The following is a 23,240-nucleotide window of genomic DNA, read 5'->3' as shown; positions in this document are numbered from 1 at the left end:
CAGCCTTGCTAGGCTTTAACCACTGAGCTATCTGCCTGGTTTCCAGCTTCATCAGTTCTTTGCACATGATGAGCCCCTTTGCTTACTCTGAGATAGAAGCTGCCATTGTTGAGTTGCCCCAGGTAGTGAATCTGACCTGAGGGATTTCAGCCCACAGCCAAGGAAAGAACTGAAGCCCTTAGCTGATAAAGAGCTTAAGTTTACCAATAAGAACAACCAGGTGAGCCATTTGGAAGTGGATTCTCATGAAACCATAACCTCAACCAAAACTGTAACTCTTGTTTCCTAGAGACCAGGAGACAGAGGCAAACAGTAAAAGCACATTCAGGCCAGGCGTTGGTGGCACATGCCTTTAATCCCAGCACTCGGGAGGCAGAGGCAGGCGGATCTCTGTGAGTTCCAGGCCAGCCTGGTCTACAAGAATTAGTTCCAGGACAGCTTCCCAAACAATACAGAGAAACCCTGTCTCGAAAAAAAAAAAACACATTCAGATTCCCCCACTACACACACACACAGTGAGCTCAAAGTACTAAGTCACTAAACTTAGGGTAACTTGTTACATAGTGAGAAATAGCCAGTATTAGGCTCTTTGCCAGGTAGTCTAAGAAAAGCAGCCTGTGAGCCAGACTGAGGCAGGAAGGATTTCCTATGCTGGCAGCACTGGGAGAGATTGGATAGTTCCTCATTCCTTCACTCCCATCTCTAGGAGACAATAGAATTTCCTACCAAAAGAAGTGAGCTTCTACGTGTCATGGTTTTAGTCTTCGCTGTCAACTTGAGTGGGTTTTAAATCACCTAGGAGACGCACCTCTGTACACATTTGTAAGGCCATTTCCAGAGAGATTTAACTGAGGGACAAGGAATCATCTTGAATATGGGTGACACCATCCTGTAAGCTGGGTCACCACTGAACAAAAGAGGCTGCAAGGAGAAATCAACTTAACACCAACATTCATTTCTCTGTTTTCAGAATGGAGACGCAATGAAACCAGCCGCCTCACTCCCACCGCCATACCTCCCTGCCATGATGGACTGTGCCCTCAAACCATGGGCCAGAGTAAGCCCTTTCCTTAGGCTGCTTTTCTGGGGTTAATTTGTGAGAGCAAAGAGAAGAGTAACTAATACAGTGTGTAAGGAATTGAAGCCTATTGACTGCTCCATAAATGAAGGTGTGCTTCTAACAAAGCTGATTTTGACAAGACCATGTGGGCACAGTAGATGCACCAATGCTGCCCCGAGGGACCAGGGTTGGAGTAGGGATGGAGCCAAGTATAGGAGAGAAGCTCTGGATGGTTAAGGTGCTTGCCTCACACATTCCTTGATGCATATAAAGCACTGAAATTTTATTTTTTCTTTCTGAAGTAAATGTACATCGTATCCAAATGGTTTTTTGAAAGTGTCAAGATCAAAACACTAGGTCTTATCACAGGACTATTTTCTCAATACTGCTACATAAACACTACCTGGGTTCTACCTACGCCTTCAAGACCAAAGTCCATCTTCCTTCCCTACTATGAGAGCACACACACACACACACACACACACACACACACACACACACACACAGAGGATTATGAGGGGGACTTAGGAGTAGGTTTCCCATCATCTGAGAGCACAGATTCTAGAACAGAGTGGGCTTAAAAGATCTGACTGACACATGCCCTGCTTAGACATCAGCTGTCTGGGCTGACAGGTACGCTCCTGCCTGGAGTGTGGAGCTCCGCAGTGGATTCCATAAAGCCCAAATCTTCAAGGACCCCCATGGGAATTTTCCATAAGTTGCTCATCATCCCCAACACAAGAGTAAAGAAACTGTTTTCCACACAGAAGGCCCCTGTGACTCGCCGCACCCCCTCCCCAGTGGTCTTATTCAGCTGTGGTGGAGGACCCACCCTCGAGTCCAGTTTCCCACACCCATGTCACTTTGCCTCTCTGTGCTACCTGGATACCAGCAGTAAGAACTGGGCTTTCCTGCACCTGTTTGTCCTCCATTTCTAACCCCTGCGTCCCTGTCCCTCCTCTCACAGCACAGGCCCAAGAACTGGAATGTGTTGTAGGTCATTAACATCCCACCAAATGCATTCCTTCTGGATTTACCCTACCCAAGAAAACACAGCCAGCCCCGACCTTCAAAACGCTCTTGTTCTCATTCCCGGATGCCACTCAAAGGAGAAAAGCTAACTTTTGCCCTCTGGGGTAGGAAATACGAAAGGCACTAGCCTAACCAAGTGTGCTACTATATCCAGACCGCACATCCCTCCCAGGCGCTGCGCCCAAAGGGGCACTGATCGGCTTTTCCATCCACCGAGTGGAAATTCTAGACGCAGACGCAGAAGGTGTCCAGACCAACCCTGCGATCGCTCCTCTGCCAATGGCAGTAAACCTGTTTCTGTCCCGCTGGAGCTGCAGTGTGGAGCCAGAAATCTGGAAGAATTTAACACGTAGTGGGTTCGGTTCAGACACAGGAAAACATTGTTCAAAGTAAACACTGGAGTCCCTCCCTCATCATGCAGGAATGTGGAGCCGGCAGGGTCTGAGCTCAGCTGCTTCTCAGAAAAGCCTCAGTTAAGCCTGGTCTGCGCCCTGCACCAGGCTGCACACACGGAGGGGGACCCTCTGACTAGCCTAGCCTGCATGCAAAGGCAAGCTCTGCCCCTGACCTTGAGAGGCAGAGAGCCTGCGTGAGGGGAGAGGGGCTCATGATGCTGTGGGACTTTCCATTCCCTTTGCCTCTAAGGGCTGTGAAAGAGTCACTTTTCCTGGAGAAGAAAGGAGGCTCTGTGGCGGCAGCGAACAAACTGTCTCCTGCCCGTGTGTGTGTGTGTGTGTGTGTGTGTGTGTGTGTGTGTGAGTGTGTGTGTGTGTGTCCTGGGACAGGACAGGACAGGGCCACAGACAAGTGCTTCCCTTTCCCTGCGCCTTAACTAATTCCATCTCTCCAAAACCCCGTGCCAAGGTCTTCGCCCCACTTCCGCTGACTCCGGAAAGTGGAAAGAAAGAATTGCTTTATCCAAGGGCTATAAAATGGATTCCAGAAAATCGGTTCATGTTTAATCATTTGTGTCACTCTGTCCCTTGGCCTAAAGTGCTGCCTACATTCCCTTCACACAAATGCACAGGGCTGAAACAAACTGCCCAGGAGAGGAGAAAATCCGAGTGAGGAAGGGTTTGAGGGATGCAAGAAGTTCACACATGGCCGTTGCTGGGCTTTGAAAGTCCTCAAAAACCTCAGGTTGAAATTCAAGCCCTGAGAGGACTGACGACACACTTGGGAGATTAAGACAAGATGGCAGTCTAGAGGTCAGTCTGGGCTACATAGGAAGTTCTGGAAGTGAGGCTCTGTCTCATCAGAAGGAATCAGGGAGGAGGCAGGGAAGAGAAAAGAAAAGAGGGGAGGAGAAAAGGGAGAGGGGGAACAAGGAAGGAAGGAAAGAAGGGAAAATTTAATTCCCAGTATGAGGCTGTAATTGTCAATGTTGCTAACTTGACAGGATCTTCAATCACCTAGGAGACATGCCTCTGGCACACCTGTGAGAGATTGCCTAGATTTGACTAGCCTCAGAGGATGCCTGTGAAGGGTCCTATTGATTAGATTCATGGGGGGGGGAGTGACAGGACATGGAGGGTAGCTCAGGTCTCTGAACGAAAAGGAAGAAGCAAGGTGAACACAGGCACTCATCTGCCTCTGCTTGACCGTGGATTTGATGTGCCCAGCTGCCTCAAGTTCCTGTTGTCATGACTTCTCTGCCACAGTGCACAGTTCACTGGAACTGGTACAAGCACAAAACAGACACACCATTGGAATAGAGAGCCCAGAAACACATCCACACAGCTATAGCCACCTGCTTTTCGACTGCCAAAATATGCCAGGGAAAAGAGCGGCCTCTTCAACACACGGTGCTGGGGAAAAGAGCGGCCTCTTCAACACACGGTGCTGGGGAAACGGACTCTCCACACTAGAGCAATCAAAGTAGATCCGTGTGTGAAAACACGCTCAAGACCCATCAAAGGCCGTAATGAAGACTTTAAATGGCCAGACGGAAGCACAGGTAAGACATCTCAAAACACAGACAAGGACTTTCTGCAAAGACTCCAGTGGCACAGGAAATAATCCTGAGAATTGACAGATGGTATTACATGGAATGTAAAAGCTGCTGTTACTACAAAGGAAGCCATCGGCAGAGTAAAGAGGCAGCTACAGGATGGGAGGATATCTTCGTCAGCTACACATCAGACAGGAAGTCCATGGAGCATTTAAAGAACTGCAGAAATAAGATGCAGAAAAAAATCCTTCTGATCTGTACACGGAATAATGAAGTGAACAGACAGTTCTCAAAAGAAGAACACAGCAAGTGATGAGGGCCTGGGAAAGTGTTCCAGGTCCTCAGCATCAGAGAAATGAAATTTTAAACTGGGCAGAATAGCCAACTCCAAGAAAAAAATGACAGGCGGAGCTGGCAAGGGCGTGGGGGAAAGAACCCCTATACATCGCTTGTGTGAACATAACATAGTCCAGCCCCTATGGAAGTCAGCACAGGAGTTCCCAGAAGCTAAAACTGTACCTGTTGTATAGCCCAGCTATATAACTCCAATGTATATACCAAGAATCCAAGTCAAATACCCATGTACTGTTCACAAAAGCTAAGAAATGGAACCTACATTTCTATCAACAGATTCATGGATAAAGACGATGTTGCACATATACACCATGAAATTCTATCCAGCCATAAAATAATGAAATTATGACATTCTCGGAGAACTGGATGGAACCAAAACTCCTTATGTTAAGTGAAATAAATCAAACCAAGGACAAATATCTCACATTTTCTCCCATCCATGGAGCCTAGATTTAAACATACAGTTGTTTGGGTGGGAAGATGGCTCGGCAGATTCAGCTGTTGATGCCCTATTATGAGAATCTGACTTCAAATTTCAGGACCTTCATAAGCTGGGTGTAGTTGAATACATCTCAGCACTCCTACAGCAAGGTAAAAGGCAGAGAGACAGGGGAATCCCTCAATGCTCTTGGGCAAGCTAACCTGGAAGATGGCAAGCAAGACCCTATCTCAAACAACATGGAAGATGAGGACCAAAGAGATTGTCCTTTAATGCCACACACACGTGTGCATGTACACAGATGCACACGCATATATATCATACATTGTATGCTTGTGTGTGCAACATGTGAGTCCATCCAGGCACAGAGGGGACCACGAAGGGTCCCTTTCATGAAGGGAAGATGGGATCCTAAGGGAAGGTGGAGAGGGAGAAAGTGACAGAAATGGAACGTGGTCATTTGAAGGCAGAAGACAAATGTTTGCATGGAAGGAGGGGACAAGCATGATAGGGGAGGGGGTGAATAACATTAAAGTGTAGTATTATCCATAGAAAATCACATGATCAGGAGAGAGCAGCCCAGGAACTGGGGGCGGTGGGGGGGTGGGGAAGAGTGAGAGCATCCAGTGGACCATCTAGCAGCCTGGAAGCTGAGAGAGAGAGAGAGAGAGAGAGAGAGAGAGAGAGAGAGAGAGAGAGAGAGAGAGAGAGAGAGAGCACACATCAGTGAACAAGCAAGCTTCCCAGAAGCATCAACAGAAGCAGCTTCCAGAAACTATCATAAGAAATGCCTCAGGGTTCTGTGTCCCAGCCAGCATTCAGTGCCAATTTCTGTACAAGAGACCTAGATGCATCGGTGACTACTGGAGCCTCAGACCAGCCTACACAGAGAGAAATGACCTCCAGAATCATGCTCCCCTAACCTGCACCTAGAAGAGTGACCACCTGAGCCTTTGCCCCCCCCCATATACACACCTGGAGGAGCAATCAACAGAGTCACAGCCCCCAACTACACCAACCGGAGGAAGAGAGACCCTCACACACACACACCCTGAAGCACAGACTCCACCTATACCCATTGGAGGAAGAGATGGGTGGACAACAGTGTAAGAATACACTCAAGAACACAAAGAGCAATACGCCTCCACCAGAAACCAGCAGTTCTAAAACAGCAAAACCTAAACATCTTACTGCAGATGAAGCAGAAGAAAAGACCTTAAAAATAACTTTATGAAGATGATTGAGGCCCTTAAAGAGGAAATGAAAAATTCCTTTAAAGAAATGGAGGAAAAGACAAACACAAAAAATTAAAAGAAATCAACAAATCCCTTAAAGAAAATTTTTAAAAAAGCAATCAAGGCCCGGCAGTGGTGGCCCATGCCTTTAATCCCAGCACTCGGGAGGCAGAGGCAGGCAGATCTCTGTGAGTTCGAGGCCGAGCTGGACCGACAGCCTCCAAAACAATACAGAGAAACCCTGTCTTGTAAAACCAAAAAAAAAAAAAAAAGGTATCAAACAGGTGAAGGAAATGGTTCAAGACCTAAAAAACTGAAATAGAGGCAATAAAGAAAACACAATTCGAGGGAAATGTGGAAATGGAAATCCGGGTAAATGATCAAGCATAAAAAACAGAATACAAGAGATGGAAGAGAGAATCTCAGGCATTGAAGAAATGATAGAGTAAATAGATTCATTGGTCAAAGAAACTGTTAAATTCAACAAAATCTTTTTTTTTTGCTTTTTTCTGTTATTTTTTACATTCCAATCCCAGTTCATCCTCTATCCTCTCTTCCTAAATCCAACAGATTCTTAACACAAACTTTCCAGAAAATCTAGGACACCATGAAAAAATTGAACCTAAGAATAATAAAGACAGAAGAAGGAGAAGTCCAACTCAAAGGCACAGAAAATATATTCAATAAAATAGAAGAAAACTTTCCCAATCTGAAGAAGGACATGCCTATGAAAGTACAAGAAGCTTGCAGAACTCCAAATAAACTGGACCAAAAAATAAAATAAAATCCCGTCACCACATAATAATGAAAGCACTAAACATACAGAATTTAAAAAAAAGAATATTAATAGCTGCAAAGGAAAAAGGCCAAGTAATATATAAAGGCAAACCTATCAGAATCACACCTGACTTCTCCATGGAAACAATGAAAGCAGACCCTAAGAGACCACATATGCTAGCGAGGACTAAATATACCCAGGAAATTTTTCAATCACAATAGACAGAGAAAACAAGATATTCCGTCACAAAACCAGATTTAAACAATACCTATCCACAAATCCAGCCCTACAGAAAGTACTAGAAGGAAAACTCCAACCCAAGGAAGTTAGCTACCCCCACTAAAACACAGACAATAGATAATCCCACACCAGCAAATCCCAAAGAAGGGAAACACACACACAATATCACCAACAACAGCAAAAACAAAAATAATAGGGACTAGCAATCACTAGTCATTAATATTCCTTAATATCAATGGACTCAATTCACCTATAAAAGGACACAGGTTAACAGAATGGTTACGAAGACAGAATCCATCCTTCTGCTGCATACAAAAAACACACCTCAACTACAAAGACAAAATGTCTATTATCTCAGAGTAAAGGGTTGGGAAAAGATTTTCCAATCTTATGGACCTAAGAAACAAGCTGGTGTAGCTATACCAATATCTGACAAAATAGACTTCAAACTAAAAGTAATCAAAAGAGATGAAGGACATTTCATATCCATCACAGGAAAAATCCGCAAATCTCAATTCTGAACATCTATGCTCCAAATACAAGGGCACCCACAATTTGTAAAAGAAACATTACTAAAGCTTAAATCATACATCAATCCCTTCACACTAATAGTGGAAGACTTCAACATCCAACTCACACCATTGGACAGGCCTACCAGACAGAAACTTAACAGAGAAATAAAGGAACTAACAGACGTTATGACTCAAATGGGCTTAACAGACATACCACATATTCGGTAACAAAGCAAACCTCAACAGATACAAAAAAAAAAAAAGAATTAGAGTAAGTTCCTGTATCTTATCAGATCACCATGACTTAAAGTTAGAATTCAGCAGCAACACTAATTACAGAAATCCCACAAATTCATGGAAATTAAACAATACTCCACTGAATCACCATTGGGTCAAGGAGGAAATAAAGACAGAAATTAAAGACTTCCTAAAATTCAATGAAAATGACCACACAACATAGCCAAATTTGTGGGCACAATTAAAGCAGTGCTAAGAGGAAAGTTCATAGCACTAAATGGCTACAAAAAGAAGCTGGAGAAATCCTACACTAGCAAATTAACAAAACAACTGAAAGCTCTAGAACAAAAAGAAGCAAACTCACCCAAGATGAGTAGATGGCTGGAAATAATCAAATTGAGGGCTGAAATAAAAAAAAAAACAAAAAGAAAACAATACAAAGATGCAATGAGACAAAAAGTTGAATCTTCAAGAAAATCAACAAAATAGACAAACCTTTATCCAAACTAACCAAAATGCAAAGAAAGAATATCCAAATTAACAAAGTCAGAAATAAAAAGGGGGACATAACAACTGACACTGAGGAAATCCAGGAAATGGACACTGAGAAAATCCAGAGAATCATCATGTCATACTTCAAAAACCTGTACTCCAATAAAATTGGGAAATTTAAAGCAAATGGACCATTTTCAGGATAAGTACCACATGTCAAAATTACATCAAGACCAGATAAACAAATTAAATAGACCTAAAGAAATAGAAACAGTCATCAAAAGTCTCCCAAGCAAAAAAGCCTAGGGCCAGGTGGTTTCACAGCAGAATTCTACCAGAATTTCAAAGAAGAGCTAATATCAATACTCCTCAAAGTGTTTCACAGAATAGAACCAGAAGGAACATTTTTATAAGGCTACAGTTACCCTGATACCCAAACCACACAAAGATTCAACTAAGAAAGAGAATTACAGACCAATCTCCCTCATGAACATTGATGCAAAAAATACTGGGAAACCAAATCCCAGAACACATCAGAAAAATCATGATGACCAAGTAGGCTTCATCCCAGAGATGCAGGGATGGTTTGACATATGAAAATCTGCCAATGTAATCCACCATACAAACAAACTTAAAGGAAAAAAAAAACAACATGATCATCTCATTAGATGCTGAAAAAACATTTGACAAAATTCAACATCCTTTCATGATAAAGGTCTTGGAGAGATTAGGGATACAAGGAACATACCTAAACATAATAAAAGCAATATACAGCAAGCCAACATCAACCTAAATGGAGAGAAACTCAAAGCAATTCCTCTAAAATCAGGAACAAGACAAGGCTGTCCACTCTCTCCATATCTATTCAATATAGTACTTGAATTCTAGCTAGAGCAAAAAGACATCAAGGGGATACAAATTGGAAATTAAGATAGCAAACTTTTACTATTTGCTGATGATATCATAGTATATATAAGTGACCCCAAAAGTTCTACCAGGCTACTCCTGCAACTGATAAACATCTTCAGTAATGTGGCAGAATACAAGATTAACTCAAAAAAATCAGTAGCCCTCCTATGTACAGATGATAAATGGGCCGAGACAGAAATAAGAGAAATATCACCCATCACAATAACCACAAACAACATAAAATACCTTGGGGTAACTATAACCAAACAAGTGAAAGACCTGTATGACAAGAACTTTAAGTCTTTGAAGAACAATACTGAAGAGGATATCAGAAAATGAAAAGAATGCCCATGCTCTTGGATAGGTAGGATTAACGTAGTAAAAATGGCCATTTTACCAAAAGCAATCTACAGATTCAATGGAGTCCCCATCAAAATCCCAGCACAATTCTTCACAGACCTCTAAAGAACAATACTCAACTTCATATGCAAAAACAAAAAGCCCAGAACAGTTTAAAAAATCCTGTACAATAAAAGAACTTCCGGAGGCATCACCATACTAGACACTCCAAGCTCTATTATAGAGCTACAATAATAAAAACAGCTTGGTATTGGCATAAAAACAGACAGGTAAACCAATGGAATCAAATAGAGGACCCCGATATGAACTCACACACCTATAAATACTTGATATTAGACAAAGAAGCCAAAATGGTATAATGGAACTTTAGCAAATGGTGCTGACATAACTGGAGGTTGACATGTAGAAGAATGCAAATAGATCCATATCTATCACCATGCACAAAAGTTCAAATGGATCAAAGACTTCAACATAAATCCAACCACACTGAACCTCACAGAAGGGAAAGTAGGAAGCAGCCTTGAATGCATGGGCATAGGAGACCACTTCCTAAATATAACACCAATAGCACAGGCACTGAGAGCAATAATTAATAAATGGGACCTCCTGAAACTAAGAAGCTTCTGTAAGACAAAGAAGATGGTCAATAAAACAAAACAGCAGCCTACAGAATGGGAAAAGATCTTCACCAACCCCACATCTGACAGAGGACTGATCTCCAAAATAAGCAAAGAACTCAAGAAACTAGACACCAAAATACCAAATAACTCAATTTAAAAACGGGGTACAGATCTAAACAGAGAATTCTCAACAGAAGAAGCTCAAATGGCTGAAAGACATTTGAGGAATTATTTAATATCCATAGCCATCAGGGAAATGCAAATCAAAACAACTCTGAGATACCATCACATAGAGTTCAGATCAGCTAAGATCAAAAGCATTGATGACAACTTATGCTGGAGAGGATGTGGAGAAAGGGGGTACTCCTTCATCTGGTGGAAGTGCAAACTTGTACAGCCGCTTTGAAAATCAGTGTGGCAGCTTCTCAGAAAATTGAGAATAAATTTACCTCAGGACCCAGCAATACCACTTTGGGGCGTATACCCAAAGTATTTGCTCAATTATATTTATAGCAGCATTATTCATAATAGCCAGAACCTGGAAACAACCTAGATGCCCCTCAACTGAAGAATGGATAAGAAAAATGTGGTGCATTTACACAATGGAGAAATACTCAGTGCTAAAAAAAATGGCATCTTTAAATTTGCAGGCAAATGGAAAAAACATCCTGAGTGAGGTAACCCAGACCTAGAAAGACAAATATGGTATGTACTCATATTAGGCATAAAGCAAAGGACAACCAACCTACAATTCACAACCCCAGAGAAGCCAGGAGGACCCTAGGAGAGACATACATGGACCTGCCTAGGAAGGGAAATAAGATCTCCTGAGTGAATCAGGAGGGTGAGAGGGAGGGGGAAAGGTGGAAGGGGAGAGGGGAGGAAGAAAGGGGAGTGGGAAGGTTAACTTGAGGGAGCAAAATGGTCGGGTTTGGGTAAGGGCAGAGAAAGAGAGTCAGGAAAGAATTACCTTGATAAAGGGAGCCATTACAGGATTATCGAGAAACCTGGAACTAGGGAAATTCACAGGAATACACAAGGATGACCCCAGAGAAGACTCTAAGCAATAGTAGAGAGGGTGCCTGAACTGGCCTTCCCCTGTAATCAGATTGAGGAATACTGTAATTGTCATCATAGAACCTTCATCCAGTAACTGATGGAAACAGTTGCAGAGATCCACAACTAACCACTGGGTCGAGTACCCTGAGTCCAGTCGAAGAGAGGGAGAAGCCATAATACAAGCAAAGGGGTCAAGACAATGATGGAGAAACCCACAAAAACAGTGAGCTAGCAAGAGCCCACGAACTCTGGACTGACAGCTGGGGAACCTGCACAGAGCTTAACTAGACCCCCTGAATGCAGGTGACAGTGGTTGAGTTTGTGGGACCACTGGCAGTGGTACCAAAATCTATCCCTAATGCATGAACTGGCTTTTTGGAGCCCATTTCCTATGAAGAGATAGATAGATACCTTGCTCAACCTAGACATGGAGTAGGGGGCTTGATCCTGTCTCAATGTGGTTATGAGACAGACTTTGTTGACTTTTCATAGGAGACCTTACCCTCTATGAGGGACAAAAGGTGGGGTGGGGTGAGGGGAAGGTAGGGGAAGGAGGGGGGAGAAAGGGAAAATTGGGATTAATACATAAAAAATTAATTAATTAATTAATAAAAGCTTTAGTACCAAAAGAAATCACATGATCATCTTAGTAGATACAGAAAACTCCTTTGACAAAATCCAACATGCTTTTGTGTTAAAAGTCCTGGAGAGAGTAGGGCTTGTGGGAACATACCTCAACATAATAAAGTCTATATACGACAAGCCCACAGCCAGCATTATTTTATATGAAGAAAAACTCAAAGCAATTCCATTAAATGGGAGTGAGATGGAGCTGTCCACTATCCTCACTCCTTTTCAATGTAGTGTGTAAAGTACTAACTGGAACAATAAGGCGAGAGAAGGAAATTAAAAGGGAAACAAATAGGAAAAGAGGTCAAATCATCTCTATTTGCAGATGGTATAATATACGCAAGAAACTGCAAAAATTCCAACAAAAACTTCTAGAAACAATTATTAATTTCAGTAGAATGGCAGACTGAAGACCAACTTATAAAATTAGTAGCTAACAAGGAGTAGTGGAGCATGCCTTTAATCCCAGCACTCAGGAGGCATTGGAAGGGGATCTTCTTGAGTTTGAGTCTCTCCTGATCTACATATGAGTTCCAGGACAACCAGAGTGACATAGAGTGACCCTAAGAAAAATGTAAACAAAAAAATCAGTAGCCTTTCTATACCCCAACAACATACAAGCTGAGTGAGGAGATCATGGATGCACTTCAATTTAGACTCAAAGACAATTTGCCAAAGACAAATATATTGGAATAAACCTATCCAAGGCGGTAAAAGACCTCTACATTAAAACTTCAAAACTTTGAAAGAGATTGAAGAAGGCATTAGAAGATAGAAAGACCTAACACCCTCATGAATTGGTAGATTTAACATTGTAAAAATGACATCCTACTAAAAGCAATTTACAAATTCAATGTAAACTCAATCAAAATTTTCACAACATTCTTCACAAAAATAGAAAAATATCCTTAAATTATATGAAATTAGAAAACACCCTAGGTAGTTGAAACAACCTTGAGCAAAAAACAATAGTACCATTGTAAATTTTAAGGTATATTACAAACCTACAGTAATAAAACAGCATGGTAGTGGCACAAAAAGAGATGTGAATATCAATGGAATATAACAGGAATCCAAATGTAAGTACAAATAACTGCAGCTATCTGATATTTGGCAAAGATGCCAAAACACATACAAATAAAGATGGCATCTTTTTTTTCTACAATAACCAGTATTTTATTTTTTATTATTTTTCCATGGATTCATTGATTTGGGGGACAGTACATATTCCATGGGATGTGTGCAGAAGTCACAGGACAACTTGGGGGAGTTAGTTCTAGTTCTCTTCTCCCACCGAGGGATCTAGGAATCAAAATCAGATTGTCAGACTTAGGGACGTGCACCTTCATTGAAAGACAGCATCTTTGACAAATGGTACTTGGAAAACAATGTCCACTTTCAGAAGAACAAAATTAGACCTGTATCTATCACACTGCCCAAAAATCAACTCCAAGCAAACCAATGACTTCAGTTTGAAATCTGAGATTCTAAAACGTATAGACAAAAACATAGGTGTGTGATATAGGAGTAGGAAAGGACCTTCTAAATAGAACGTTATTTGCCCAAGAATTAAGGCCAACCGTCAAAAAGTGGAACTTCAAAAATTAAATATCCTAATTGGTCATCCAATATCAAGTGGTCAGCCCTAAAATCATATAGACACAAGCAACACTAGGAGACTCAACAGACTGTATTTATATATTTATACATATATGTGAAAATAGTCACAGAAAAAGACCCCATCAATTTGAGAGGGCATGAGGGGAGATTTGGGAGGGGATGGAGGAATGGGACATGGGAGGGGCTAGAGGGAACATGGGAGGGGTTGGAGAGAGGAAAAGGAAGGAAAAAAAAGATACAATTATGTTTTAATTAAAAATGTAAATGTCACAATGAAACCCATAACTTATTATAGTAACAAGTTCTTTGTCAATTAAAATGCACATGGTCTGTGTGGTAAGGTCACAGGAGTAAGTGTTCAGATGTTCTGGGACCCAGAACAGTTGTACCAAACTATGATATCACTGGAAACTCTTCACTCAGTTTTAGAAATTTTCCACCTCGGTTCAGTCAGCCTTAATGGTGATTTATCAAATTTTATTTTTAAAAGGAGGTAGGATGCTTTTCTTCACTGAGTAGTAGAGCAGGTAGGGTTTATTTTGGCTTGCAGCAAGTTTCCCTTAGATGCGCCAATATCTTGTTCCAAGGCATCTCTGGGAAGGCTGCTTGTCCTGCTGTCCTCAGGGATATCCCCTCTTCTCCTCATGTTAATTCTTGTCATCGAGAAGTGGGTAGAAGCAGACCTTTCTAACTGAGTGGTTTTTAAGCACCAGCTGATAATGTAAAATCCCAGTCACTCCCTACAAATACTGTCAGTGTTACTGAGTTCAACCATCTGCTTCCCATTCCCTGCTCATCATGAAGCCCATGCAGGCACCTTCTGGGTTTCACCTCCCAAGCTGGTAATCTTGGGATCCAAACTGGCTTCTTCTCCCAGCCCACCTTTAGAGAATGGGACCCACCCGTCTGCCCTGGACTTTGCCCTCTGCCTACTCTCCAGAGGTGTGTGTCTGTGGGCCTCCAGACTAGGTCTTCCTTGAACTTCAGAGTCAGACAACTCAGATGTGTTACATGTATCTCAGATCTTCCCCCATTCAGCTGAACTCTTGGTAACTCTCATAACCCCACAAAACCATCCCCCCTGTGGCTTGCTCTTATCAAACACCACTAATTAGTCACTTGGTAAAAACCTAGAAGTCTTTTCTCCTTCTCATCTGTCTTAAGACCCAATTTATCAGTAAATCATGTCCATTCAGCTTGTAAGCATACCCTAAACCCATTGTTTTATGAATAATGACAACTGTTTCTATTGCTGTTAACAGAACAATAGTAACAACAACACACCATGGTGGCCCCGTTTCACCTGCATTAGCTTCCTGAGTCCTCTCTGCAAACTAAGAGTTGAGTGCCAATATTATCCCCTCTTACAGATTAGAAAGTTGAGGCAGAGGAAGCTTCAGTGACTTGCTCGAAGCCTGTTAGAATGAAACCAAGACTCAAACCTGAGTAGCTGGCACCAGGGACGTGTGGTCAAACACTTGTTCCCTCTGTTGCCTCAGTGTCCTCCCAGGTATTCCACAATCCCCAAACTGGCTTCCTCCTTCCTACTCTTGCCCTTGTGGAGCATAGTTTATCCACTCAACAGCCTGAGTAACCTTTCAAAAATAGGCACCAGTGTGAGTGTCATTCCTCAACCTACATACATCTCCCTCTCCAGGAACCTCCCCAGCATGCTCGGGAGTGAAGCCTGAAACTCCATCCATGACTGTCTCTATCCACTATTCTCAGATCCCCTACCCACCCTTCCCAAACTCACCGAACCCTGCAGATTCCAACTTGGCTGGTTAGGTTATTCAACTCACTATCCACTACCCTATCACTTCATGTTATTGTCAGACAGTGCAGACCGCTGTTTGAATTTTTTTCTGTTTTATTTTTATTTATGCGTATGTGAGTCTGTGTGAGTATATGCCACACGTATGAAGGTACCCACAGAGGCCAGAAGAGGGCATCCGATCCCCTGGAGTTGGAGTTAGAAGCAATTGAGAACCACCAGACACGTGCCGAAAGGAGACATAGTTTCATGAGGATGTAGAGGATTGGCCGAGGAAGTGAAAAAGACTCCTGAGACAGATGATTTATGGTCACTTCATTTTAACACGTGCTGCCACAGACCTGACAGTCTGAGAGATAAATGTGACCGGTGGTCTGGTTCCTTAGTGTTGGGACCACCTAGAACATCTTAAAAGACCTCGGCATCAAAGCACCGGGCACTGAACCGAACCCTCTGCCCAAGAACCGGGGCCAGACCACTGCCTGCAAATGCAAGAGGTGATTTATTGAGTACACAGGCGCCTGCGGATGCTACTGGGCTTGCAGGGAGTACAATATTTATAGAGTTTTAATGATTACATAAGTAACAGGCATTTCATTGGCTCATCTTGGGGGCAGGGGTAGTTCCCACAGACTAAGTTTCCTGGTATTACTTTATGAAAGACCCCGGCACGCTTCAGCAAATATTATCCTGGTCCCATGACTACTATGGTGATCATAGACACAACTGGGGACAGGGGTAGTTGCCAAGGACTAGGTGTCCTGGTATTGCCACATAAAAGACCCTGGCACGCTTCAGCAATTATTATCCGGGTCCCGTGACTGCTCTGGTGACCACAGATCCTGTTTGACATCCTGCCAGCTGGGTGAGGCACCTGGTCTAGGTTTCTTTCATTAGGCAACGGCCTGGCCTTGCTTTTCTTTTCCTAGGGAGTCCTGGGTAGGGGTCTTTCAATCTATGAGGATGCAGGCTGCTACTAGGTCACCAGAGTCTCTGATTCAGTAGATCTGGGGTAAAGGCCAAGAATCTGCATCTCTAATAGATTCCTGTGTGAAAACCAGTGTCAGTGGTCTAAGGCCTTGAGAATCCCCCAAACACACCATTTCCTCACCCCAGAACACCACAAGGCAGCTGAGCACAGTTCCAAGTGTCAGGATGCCATTTGCTCCGATGATGTGAGGGGACAGCACTGAGAAGAGGCACAAGAGGAGAGTCCTTGAAGGAACAGGCACCTGGCTTACTTTTGAATGGTGAACAGGCAGGACTGAGAAAAAGGAAGAAAAATACAATGAGGAAAAAGCTGGGGAAAAGGACATTTAAAAAGGGACAGCTAACACATGGGACACACCTGTGCTGTGTGTGTGAGAGGGCTATGCTAAGTGGGTTTTAACATGCAAAAAGTGTGAAGGGTCTCACGTTGGTGGACTTTTGTGCTGTGTGTTTCCACTGCTTAGATGGGTAGTTCTCAACCTTCCTAATGCCGCAACCCTGGAACACAGTTCCTCATGTTGTAGGGACTGCCAACTATAAAATTATTCTTGCTGCTACTTCACAACCATAATTTTGGTATGGTTATGAATCAAAATAAATATCAGTACCAGGATATCTAATACGTGACCTCTGTGAAAGGATCGCTTGACCCTCCAAAGGGAGGATCATGACCCACAGGTTGAGAACCAACAGCCTAGACCATTCACACGCAAGAATTCTGCCTGTGTCTTGCAGATATTGCGGAGACTGCGGAATGACTTCAAGTAGGGACTTGCAGTACCAGCTCTCTTTAGAAAAATATTGTAGCAGAGACCTATATCTGTCTATCCATCAAATAGGAGCATCTGCCTCCTGAACCCCACAAGGGGCAGACGCTAAAGGCCACAGATCTGTCAAGAAATGCACTGAAGCTGATGATAGGCCGTGTGTGGAGAGTGCTGCTAGAAAATGAAGAGGGCATTCTACAAATGACCCAGAGCTGAAGGCAGTGGCATGAAGGGAAGTTGAGGGCACAAAGATGATGAATGGGGAGATTCAAACACTGATGACGCCCTGTGCCCTCATCTCATTCAGACTCCTCTATAAGTAACATTTCTTTAGACAGGGAAATGGGCTTTAGAAGAAAACAAGTCACTCCCTTCAAGTGGTATGTTTAGTAAATAAGATTAAAACTCAAATCCAGGGCAGTCTGATTCTAAACTGGGGTTTTTAACTTTCACACTATGATTGTCTGTGCAGACGTCCAAAATAATCTATGAATGGAATCACTGAGTTCAGCAAGGCTAGTAGACATAAAGTCCACATACCTAAAAATACTTGAATTTTTCCAATTTCCAACAAAAGCAAGAAAATAAAATTTCTAAAAGGAAATTCAATGATAGTGTGGCACTCAAAAACTGGAGTAAAATTAAATTAAAAACAAGAACAAAAGTTAAGATCTCAATAGAGAGATGTGTCATGTTTATTGTAAGAACACAACAGCAATTATAAAACAATGCCATTTCTTCTACATGTGGCCCATAGAGTCAATGCAACCCCAACCAAAATCATTCCAGGGTTATTTTTCTTTTTGGAAAAATTGACAAATCTAGACTTTTTATGACCATGGCAAAGGCTGAGAATAGAAAAGGTGATTGGAGGTGAGTGAACTTGTGCATGACATTCACACTCTGCTCTAAGGATGTTATAATTAGACAGTGACAAATCAGAACAGGAAAATAGGCAGAGGTCACTGAACAAAGAGCCCAGAAGACACCAGCTCAAAAGGTAGCACAGAACCGTGGGCGAAGGCTCGTACTATCAAGAAATGCTACTACATCACTTGACAATATTTATGAAAGCAATATGTTAAACACCTGTCTGAGCTTCTTTTCCCACTCCATTCCCCTAGACTCTAAGACACAGATTAACCCCAAATCAGTAACAGTAGATGAGCCTATGTATAGGAGGAGACTTAGGACTGCGCCATTAGCCATGTGGTGCACTAGAGGCGCATATGGATGTAGTAATGAAAGGGCAGTGAACTATGCTGCTAGCCAGGCCCACTTTTGGGCGTGGCTAGAGGTGTGTATGAAGGTTCTTATAAAAGACTGTGCAGCAGAGCCACACTCTCTCTTTTCTGCTTCCGGTTCGGTGGCGGAAAGTTACTTGACTCATCTGGGTTGCCCGTTTTCTCTTGTAAGTAATTTCTACAATAAACAGTTACCTATACCCTCAACAAGTGTGCCATTTATAGTTACAGCAATACCCATGAGAAAGTCAAAGAACACATTAGGGGTCAATTCTACCCTCTGGATCTCAGGAATCAAACACAAGTCAACTGACTTTGCAACAAGTGCTTTATCTAAACCGTTTGCTGGCCCACATATTTAAGATGTTTTCCTTTTAAAAATACAAGGATGGCAGAGTGGGTAGAAAGAGTGGGATTGGACAGAATAGTACAAAACTTGCTAAGAGGAGAGAGATGAAAGACTATAAAAAAGCTACTGTTATGTAGGACCCATGGACCATTGCAGAGTGACAGGACAGGGTTACAGGGTTAGGATGGGAGTTAGTGTGGTTGGCTAGCCTCATTAGCATCTGTTTGAGATCCTTGGATGGAGGGGAGGGAGAAGATCAGGTATGGCCACAGACAAGGAGGACCAGGTTGAGGACAGGTCCTTTGTGGGTGTGACTAGAAGACTTCAGGTGGACCATAGGCACCTGCAGACTCAAGAATGCAGACCATGACATGCAAGGGCCTCCAAGACCCAAAGAATATTTCTATACCCCGAACAAAGCCATTCTTTTCCATGTTCCTAAAAACTTTACAACTACAAAGGTAAAGCAAACATTTATCTTAGAAATAAACAATAAAAACTGAATCTAAGTAGGCAAATATTTTGCAAGCATGGGCCTGGCCGGCTTCGCATTCCTGCTGTCTGGCTTCAACCAGGCACTTGCTAGAACTTGGCCCTGCTTTTCTCCATGCTCAGCTCAGTGACCTCCCAGTACATTCCACACAGCCCCACCTCTAAGTTCTCCAGTTGTCTCCTCCACAGTGACCTCCCCTGCCACCGGTGACTACAGTCCGTCAAAAGTCACACTGCCGGTTCCACCTTGACACACCTCCTTCCCAACCCTTGTACCCATGTCCTGCTTCCTTTCCTAAACTATTCTGTCATAGGAGACATATGAGTGGCCTGAGGACTAGAACAGGGGAAGTATCAGAAAAACTGGCGACCAGCTGGGGGTGGGAGCCAGAGGAAAATTTAGGCTGAGTTGCAAGGTTGGCTGGCTTGATCAGCTAAGGGATGAGTGAGAGAGTCAGAAGAGGAGAGTCCAAGCCGTGTTTCAAGGTCAAAGATGCCAAAGTCAGAGGTCAGAGCACAGGCTATCAAGACATGGCATAGAGGCTCCCTGCTGATAAACTGGTGTCACATGGTGCTGGGTTCAAGTCCCAATTCTAGTATTTATCAGCTGTGTGACCTCAGGCAAGGAAGGCACTGTCCTCCCTGGCCTCGTTCTTTTCTAGTGGCATGCCTGTGAGCTTCAAGAAAGGGATAAAGAGATGAAATGGAGGATGTGGGGTGCGGTGAAGGTCCCAGGCCAGGCAAGCCTACAGGTTTTAAAGTGTTAATCCTCTGTGTCCCAAATACCTCTTGAGCCTTTCAAAGGTGGAGGCCACCTCTTGGCCTAAGCTTGGTTCTTGGTACCCAGAAATAAGTGAACATTCACACTTGTGTGCTTTGGGCTATCAGCCCCATGAAGCACTGGCTACTTTTCTAAGCAGTTTCTGCTCCTTCTTGTGTTGTTGGGGTAATGGAAATTATCCTGAATGACAGTCCTGTAGCTTATGGAATTAGCCAACTATGGTTGAAGATCAGGTCCTAGGCAGGGGAGGAGCTATCAGCATCCATTTTAGTGTCCTTTTACCGCTCTCTTGGCTCAGGATCCTCACCTTCTCCCAGCAACCCCCGCTCATTTTCTCAGCAATACTTCTGTGCCTCTTCCCCGTGCCCTCCTTTCCACTCAGACATCCCCAAGTGTCACGACTAAAGCATTCTCTTGACTGCAAGCCTTCCTTCCATCCACCCCCCCCTTGTTCTCTGCCCCAAACACACTAGTGGGTGGCTATACCGTCGATAGCTTTCCCATAGTCATCAAGGTTCCACGCCAGTGGCTATCCATCCTCAGGGCCCGGCTGACAGCAGGCTGCCACTTAAACAGAGAGCACAGCCATTGAGGGCCCTGGAAAATGCAGAAGGAAGCCAACCTCCCATTCCAGGCACAAGTCTGGGATCCCAACTACTCTGAAGGCTGGGGCAGGAGGATTGCAAGTTCAAGGCCTGAGGGAACTTCAGTGTGAGTTTAAGGATACTCACCCAACTTAGTGAGACTGTCAAAAACAGAGGGTAAAGGTGAAGTGAGGATTCGGCTTGGAGGGAGAACACTTTCCTAGCATGCAACCTCCAGAACTATTTTGAGAAAGCACAGATGGCACACACAGAGGCACACCAGCATCCACACCAACAGCCTGATACACACAAACATGGACACACACCTAGAAATACACATACACACAGAGATACAGAACAGAAATACATACAAACAGACCCCAAGACACACCACATACATGCACACACACAGACAGGCAGAGACCCACACGGGAATACACACCGTCACACACACACTAACCCATTTGCCAGAAGAGGCGGGAACCCCAGGGCCATCCACTAAGGCCACAACCCCAGATGCTGGCAGCACAGGAAGAAAGAAGACCTCAGAACTGTGGCACTTGGGGAGGGGCAGGTCTCACAGGACCCATAGATTATTCTGTGTTTAAGAAGAAAGGCCTATTCCTGCCCAGCACTGGTCCCAGAAGAGGAGGCTTAGCACTCCCCAATGGTCTAAATACAAGCATGGTTCCCTGTGAGGCTTAGCACTCGCCAATGGTCTAAGCACAAGCATGGTTCCCTGTAACTACATCTCCAGGCAGGAAGAAAGAAGCGAGGCTGCAGGGCTTGTCTACCCCAGGTCAGTTAGAGGCATCTCCCAGACAAGTTGCAGCATCTGAATTTGAACTCAGAGCTCTGGCTTCCAGGGCTGTTGACCAGCTCTGCTTCCCACACTTCTCACCATGTTAACTCAGCACAGCTCCAGTGCATGCAAACAGAAGCTGGCAACCTGGAGAGGGGGCGCTAGGGGGAACCAGAGGCTCTGGACCCCTCATGCACTGCCCTGAAATAGGGGGCAAGCAAGGTTCTACCTTCATCTAGCCCAATTCCAGGTCTCCTCGTCTGCGTGGATGAGAGTCTTTTCTCCCTCATCTTCCCCTGTCCTGATCTACAAATTAAGGTGCCTCGTTGCTCATAAAGTTTCTCACTAATTTTTCCCATTTGATTTACTGTTGCTTTTTAATCCTTGCTCTGAATTGTTTCTAAATAAGCAACTTGAATTTAATTATTCCTTTGAAGAATGTCTCTCGAATGTGTGACCAGCTCTTAATTTTTCTTAGAGATTCTTTATCTTGTGGGGAGGGGCGGGTAAGGGATTAGATAGTATTCCCTGCTATGTAGCTCAGACTGGTCTCAAACTCTAGCTGTGTAACTCTGACTGGCCTTGAACTCACCATGTTGCCAAGGCTGACCTCGAATTCATGACAGTCCTCCTGCCTCAGCCTCCAGAGTGCTGGGATTACAAATGTGCACCACCACGCCTAGCCTTACAGATACTTAGTAAATAGGACATGAACCAGGCTTGGTTGCTTCTTTTTTTTGGTTCTACATTTTGTCATGCATCTGTGGAAACATCAGAGTATATTCCCCTCTAAGTAACAATAAACAGTAATGACATATCCGTGTGAATGTAGATGCGTGTACATGAGAGTATCATTATAAACCCTCTTTGTATTATAGAAGCCCCCCTCCAGTCTCTCCAGGGGCCTTACACACACACACATTTTTGTGTATTTAGATTTGTGTTATACTTATGTTGACCCTGACTGTACAAGACAGTCACTTGAACATTTTGTTTTGCGAACAAGGTCTTCTATGTAGCTGACTGGCCTAGAACTCCTTATGTAGATCAGAGGGCTTCAAACTGAGAGATCCGCTGCCTCTGTCTCCAAGGGCTAGGATTAAAGGCATGTGCACCACCACACCTGGCTCTCACATGGCTGCCTTCGTGCACTTCCAGTCTCTGACAGGTGACATGGACCGTGAACTGGAGAAGGTAAGGAATGCTGAGAACTTGAACTCCTTTAACCAAGGGGAAGAATCGTCCTTCTGAAAAGGACACAACCCCTAGAATATGGGTATGTGCCTTTGACTTTGGGCCTAGCCCTCCCCCTTTGTCAGCACAGGCGTCTGGCTTGGGAGGAGGGCTTGGCCAATAGTACCTGATTGGTTTCTGGTGTTCCACATCCTTGTCTGGGTCTCTTGGCTGCTTCCTGTCCCAGGGATCATTGTTTGTCACCTGCAGTCCCCTGAACTCTGGATCCCAGGTCCCCTGCTGTCCTTTGTCTGTTGCAGCCGGCCATGGTCTTGCTGCTTCCCTGAGGTGACGCAGTAACCAGGCCAACAAAGTGAGTAGAGGCATTGTGACATCAGCCGTATCCATGCCTCCCTGCCCTGAAGCTCCTGCCTTTCCTCCAGGGTTCCATTGGCTTCGGGCAGTCATTAAAGGTGACTCTTAGGGTAACCATCCCTGCCCTAGACAGAAAGCCCCAGGCAGGCACTCTGTGTAAATGACCTTTTTAGGATGTCCAGACTCAGAGAACAAGGAAGACACTGGCTTTTAATCTCACTTCCAACAAGCAGTCACTGAACCAGACCTGACTAGTTCTGACGACAGGTGAGTTCAGGAGTCCATTTCCTTTGTGCCTGGATCACCTAGAAAGCCAATAAGGATGTGAATGGCTGACTCATAGACCTGGGGTGGAAACAAAGAGGTTTTAAAAAGGTACTA

The 23,240-nt window shown here is 43.8% G+C and overlaps 1 protein-coding gene across 6 annotated transcripts in view; it reads right to left on the bottom strand.

The window, feature by feature from the left end:
• The window catches only part of Cdrt4 (CMT1A duplicated region transcript 4), a 41,395-nt gene extending 18,552 nt beyond the window's left edge, over window positions 1–22,843 (bottom strand). For 5 of the 6 annotated variants that reach the window (XR_005878048.1, XR_005878053.1, XR_005878049.1 and 2 more), the window contains exon 1: window positions 22,672–22,843. Coding sequence is in view for 1 of the 6 variants with exons in the window: in XM_040747999.1 (XP_040603933.1) it covers window positions 22,672–22,738 (67 nt within the window). In the remaining 5 variants the exon portion in view is untranslated. The remainder of the gene's footprint in view (window positions 1–22,671) is intronic. The other variant, XM_040747998.1, reaches the window with a different exon arrangement.
• Window positions 22,844–23,240: the final 397 nt, after the last annotated feature.

Source organism: Mesocricetus auratus, unplaced genomic scaffold (genome assembly GCF_017639785.1).
Source record: "Mesocricetus auratus isolate SY011 unplaced genomic scaffold, BCM_Maur_2.0 Super-Scaffold_100007, whole genome shotgun sequence".
Lineage (NCBI taxonomy): Eukaryota > Metazoa > Chordata > Mammalia > Rodentia > Cricetidae > Mesocricetus > Mesocricetus auratus.
This window is presented reverse-complemented; position numbering and strand designations above follow the sequence as displayed.